The sequence below is a fragment of the Myotis davidii genome, unplaced genomic scaffold (genome assembly GCF_000327345.1).
Source record: "Myotis davidii unplaced genomic scaffold, ASM32734v1 scaffold142, whole genome shotgun sequence".
NCBI lineage: Eukaryota > Metazoa > Chordata > Mammalia > Chiroptera > Vespertilionidae > Myotis > Myotis davidii.
The window spans coordinates 677,854-683,495 of record NW_006294400.1 but is presented as its reverse complement, the minus strand read 5'-3'; the positions used below and the strand labels follow the sequence as shown (position 1 = coordinate 683,495).

The 5,642-nt window shown below is 42.0% G+C and overlaps 1 protein-coding gene across 1 annotated transcript in view; it reads left to right on the top strand.

The window, feature by feature from the left end:
• The window catches only part of NUP188 (nucleoporin 188kDa), a 42,659-nt gene that overhangs the window by 1,452 nt on the left and 35,565 nt on the right, over positions 1–5,642 (top strand). Inside the window, exons 2-3 of the mRNA XM_015567126.1 lie at positions 2,730–2,784; positions 4,578–4,651. Of these exons, the coding sequence (XP_015422612.1) occupies positions 2,730–2,784; positions 4,578–4,651 (129 nt within the window). The remainder of the gene's footprint in view (positions 1–2,729; positions 2,785–4,577; positions 4,652–5,642) is intronic.

Sequence of the window (5,642 nt, the reverse complement as noted above, 5' to 3'; positions counted from 1 at the left end):
CCGTCTGTGTGCCAGGCCTGCGGATCGCATCGCGACCAAAACCCTTTCATCTCCCGCCCCGGCGCCAGCGGACAGCCAGCTGGTGTCTCCCCGGGTGTGAGTCCTCTGAACAGCCCGCGGTGGCCTGAGCGCGGGAAGCCAGTGCGTGGCCATGTGGGTGGCCGGAGTCGGACAGGGGATACTCCCTGAGCAGCCCGGCTCCGGGAAGCTCGGTCGGGGTTTGGCAGAAACTCCCTTTGAATATTGGCGGTTTGGGGTATCTCTCCTGTTCTTCAGTTAATGTGTTTATAGACGACGGAATGTGCTAAAAAAGATGGTGGTGTGAAAGCTTTCTGCCTAAATCATGCAAAAGAGATGAACCTCCTCTGTGGAGTCGGAGTTTCCGTGGGCAGGGACCACTTGTTTGTTGTTAATCCTCACCTGAGGATATTTTTCTCTTTTTTTTTTTTAAGAGAGTGGAAGGGAAGGGGGAGGGACAAACATTGCTTGGTTGCCCCCTGCATGCGGCCGACCTGCAACGCCAGGTACATGCCTTTGACCAGGAATCGAACCCTGGACCCTTTGGTGCCCCGACAATGCTCTAACCACCGAGAAAGGCAGGCCAGGCAAGCAGTGACCACTTTTGTTTATTGTCTTCATGTGGAAATAACTTTCTCAAAAGAGCTCCTCAGCCCTGGCCGGTTTGGCTCAGTGGATAGAGCGTCGCCCTTCGGACTGAAGGGTCCCGGGCTCGATTCCGGTCAAGGGCATGTACCTTGGTTGCGGGCACATCCCCGGTGCGGGGTGTGCAGGAGGCAGCTGATCAATGTTTCTCTCTCATCGATGTTTCTAACTCTCTATCCCTCTTCCTTCCTCGCTGTAAAAAGTCAATAAAATATATTTTTTAAAAAAGAGCTCCTCAGTGGGTGGGCTGTGTCTCTGCTTTCCACCTGAAGGCGCAGCTGTAGAGACTATTATTCCTAACCCCCCAGCAGCGTTCACCCAGTTTTCCAGGGACCGGGACCTCTCTAAGGAAGAGAATGTCCCGTTTCCGTGGGCTCCGGCTCATTTCAGGATGGAGTTACATGGTGTCTGCTAGAACATTGGCCTGGAAGTCAATACAATTTTTAACTTTACCCTTCAGGCAAGTTATTTGATTTCGGCTCCTTAGTTTCTCCTACAAATACTTAGCTCAAATATATTTCTGTAGATAAATATGACATGATAGCACATATTTTATTTATGAAAATACATATGGAAGATGCTTCCCTGAGTCTTTGGCTTGGACGTCACAGTTCCCGCCATGTCTTGTGTCCTGAGAGTCACCCTGCTTAAACCTTCACGTCCCTGTTTGAGGTGAGGTCTTTCACTAGTCATTGGCTCAGTTCCCAGCGATCTTTCTCTCCTCTGACTCTTTTTGTCTTAGAAGATTATATTCCTTTGGAGTGTTTGTTAGGATTTAGCTCTTCATTACTTGCTGATAGTGTAATGTGTGCTTAACATCCTTTGTCAATCCCAATATGAAGTGTATGAGCATCATGAAGTTCTAGATTTATTCCCATTATTCCTAGACCAGTAAATGTGTAGGAATTGAGGAGCCAGTAACATTCATTTCCACAAGGATTCCCTTCCTCTTAAACTACCATTTTCTCTTTTATTCTGCCTTCTCTTGGCACTTCTGCAGATACTTGTTTTTTCTAATTTTCCTCTTCCAATTAGACTATAGGTCTAAAAGGGACTTCTCCTTTGATAGTCATTCGTCAGCATGTATTTTTCAGCCTCTCCTATGTGCCAGCCACTGTATTATGGGCATGGCATGCCACTGTAGAACAGAAAGCTTTACCTCAGTCTTTGCTTATAGGATGAGTTCTTTGGTGCACCTTGAAGCAGTGTAATGTAATGAGTCAACTCTGGAATTGTGCAAACCTGGGTTCAAGCTCTGGCTCCATTATATATTGGCTTTGTGATGTTAGGCAACTTACTTAACCACTCTTAAACCTTAGTTTTGGATGAAATAATGGGGATAATAGCAGTATCTGCCTCATAAGTTGTCCATATTCAATAAGACAAGGTGTTCAGTGCCTGACAATTACAACTGCTTAATAAATGTTGATTCTTGTTATGATCAAATACTAATTTTCTTTTAAAAAAATATTTGTATTGATTTCAGAGAGGAAGGGAGAGGGAGAGATAGAAACATCAATGATGATAGAAAATCATTGATTGGCTGCCTCTTGCACACCCCTTACTGGGGATTGAGCCCGCAACCAGGACATGTGTTCTTGCCCGGAATCCAACCTGGGACCCTTCAGTCCACAGGCTGACGCTCTATCCACTGAGCCAAACCAGCTAGGGCTATATTTTAGTTTTTTAAAAAAAGATATTTTATTGATTTTTTACAGAGAGGAAGGGAGAGAGATAGAGAGCTAGAAACATCGATGAGAGAGAAACATTGATCAGCTGCCTCCTGCACATCTCCCACCGGGGATGTGCCCGCAACCCAGGTACATGCCCTTGACTGGAATCGAACCCGGGACCCTTCAGTCCGCAGGCCGACGCTCTATCCACTGAGCCAAACCGGTTTCGGCAGTTTTTTAATTTTTATTTTGAACATCAAACTTCTAAGAATATAATAGGATTACTGTCCAAAATTTTAACAAGTTGTTTTGTTCATTGAGCTTTTTGCTTTAGAGAATAGATAAAATAGCTGTGAGATAGCTTAGTTCAGTCTGCTTTCTGTCCTTTTTCAGGAGCAGCAGAGAACTGTGGACAATTCTGCTTGGAAGGTCAGCTCTGAGAGAACTGGTAAGTGGTGGTGTTCTTGAGTGGATTCTATGGATCTTTGTGCAGTTTATATTGTTTTTTTAAAAAGTGCCTTCTCTTTGAAGTAGGAAGTAAACACCTTTTTTAAATTCTAAAACTTTATATATATATTTTTTTTCTGCTGAAACGTAGTGTGTCTTATAGTCTCGCTGCTGAAAGTTTTCTAAATCTGCACCTTTCTTTGTTCCTTAGTGGTTCCTTTTCTGAAAAGATAACAGTGCTACTTGATTGGCTGCTCAGGGTCAGGGTATAAATACTGTCCTGCTGCCTCAGGCTAAAAAGATTCTCAGGCTTTTTCTGTCTCATACTTTACTTGCCTTTTCTCCCTTTTCCATTTAGATAGCTCCTTAGGTCAGAGAGGCTGTGGTTTCTAGGACATTTTCTTTTTTTTTTTTAATATACTTTATTGATATTTAACAGAGAGGAAGGGAGAGGGATAGAGAGTTAGAAACATTGATGAGAGAGAAACATTGAGCAGCTGCCTCCTGCACACCTCCCACTGAGGATGTGCCTGCAACCAAGGTACATGCCCTTGACTGGAATAGACCCGGGGACCCTTCAGTCCACAGGCCGACGCTCTATCCACTGAGCCAAACCAGTCAGGGCTCTAGGACATTTTCAAGTATATAATCAATAAAGGACAGTTCTTCATATTGATCCTCTAGTGTTCTGACCCTGTGATGCTAAAATGTTAAGATGACAATTATTACTATTGTTGTTGTTACTGTAATTAATAAAAGGAACGATAACACCTTCTTTAGAGCCTTAACATTTTTTGATATGCCTTCATCTCATAATTCCACTTCTAGGACTGCATCATTTTTTTTTGGCTGTTTTTTTGTTATCCTCACCTGAGGATATTTTTTCCGTTGCTTTCCAGAGAGAGTGGAAGGGAAGGAGGGAGAGGGGAGAAAGACAGAGAGAAACACTCATGTGAGAGAAACATATCGACTGGTTGCCTCCTGCACACACTCTGACTAGGGGCAGGGAGCAAACCTGCAACCCAGGTGCGTGCCCTCGACAGGGAATCGAACCCACGGCCCTTTGGTGCATAGTCTGATGCTCCAACCACTGAGCACACTGGCTAGGGCAAGGATTATCTTTTAAAAGAAAAAAATCCTGAAAAGGTTTTGTGCACAAAGCTCTTAACCAGAGCATTATTTATATTAATAAGGAATTACAGTCAGCTTAAGTGTATCTAACATTAGAAGAATGGTAAATAAATTATGATCTAGCCACTTAATAAAATATGCAATCACTTAAGAACGTTTATCAAGATTTTCATAATAAGGTGAAATCATTATGTTAGAATGTTAAGCGAAGAAAAGGCTATAAAATTCTCTATTCAAAATGATTTCAACTGGGGAAGAACACTTTTTTTATTTTCAAAATAAATTTTTAATGGGGTTTTATTGATTTCAGAGAGAGGAAGGGAGAGGGAGAGAGAGAGACAGAAACACTGTTGATGAAAGAAGACTGAAAGGGCCTTGACCGGTTTGGCTCAGTGGATGGAGACTTGGCCTACGGACTCAAGGGTCCCAGGTTCGATTCTGGTCAAGGGCACGTACCTTGGTTGCGGGCACATCCCCAGTGCTGGGTGTGCAGGAGGCAGCTGATCGATGTTTCTAACTTTCTATCTCTTTCCCCTCCTCTCTGTAAAAAAATCAATAAAATATATTAAAAAAAAAAAAAGACTGAAAGGAATATGTAATCATCACTGTGATCCTGAAGTCTGATTAAAATTGCATTTGTATTATTTCCTTGTTCTTTTCCAGAATCAGATTGAGGCTGAACTGAATAAACATTGGCAGCGGCTATTAGAAGGACTTTCATACTATAAACCTCCCAGGTATGGCTATCATAAGCATCTGCTTAGAGTAATTCCCCTGAAGAAGCTGGTATAGATGAAACCATTTTCATGAATGGTATTGCTGGGTTGGGTAGATCAGAGAGAATACAGTTTGGTTACCAGTAGAAACCAAATTGTCTCTTTAAAGGAAACCAGTGGAAACCTGTCTTTATAAAGGAAGGGAAATTCCTTCTAAAAATGCAGTATTGTTGAATCCAGTTATATAACTGTATTGTCTGGGGATGAGGGCTTATTAAATATTCAATTAAGTATTCAAATATATATTTTGGTCCGAATTGTGTGAGGCACTGTCAGCACCAAATGCTGGAATATAGCAGCGAACAATTTTTATTTTGGAGGTGAATGTAAGTTTTGTTTTTTGGTTTTGTTTTTTTTACTGGGAAGTGGAAAAATAAATTAGTTAAAACAGAAGAAAAGACTATACCTGTAGGAAGGACTAGACTCTTTCACCTTAATTCCTAGTCCAGATCTCACTGTGTTATGCATTGTAGCTCCCAAGCCACTTCCCTTCTGCTTCTGAACATCTGTTGATTTTATTCCATCTTCACTTTCCACCTTCATTCTCTTAGGTTAGTGAAGAACTTTTTTTTGTTGTTCATCTGTTAACCCTTCCCCCATAATTATTTTGAAGTAACTCTCACAGACATCATTACAGTTATTTTATCTGTAAATACTTTACTATGTATCTAAAGTATATGAACTTAAAAAAAGATAATCACTATATTATCACATTTAGGTACTTTTATTATTGTTTCCATTTTACAGATGGGGAAACTGAGGCACAAAGAGGTTAAGTGCCTGGCCCATGCGTCCTCATTTGAACGCAGGTCTGTTTTCCTGAGCTTGTGACTCTTAATGTCTACACTGTGCTGCCTGTCCTAGTCAGAATCCCAATATTTAAGAGAGAAAAGTGGGCAGGAGCAGAGGAGGAGGGGCCATGGATGCCGAGACTCCCAGCACAGCGCTGGGA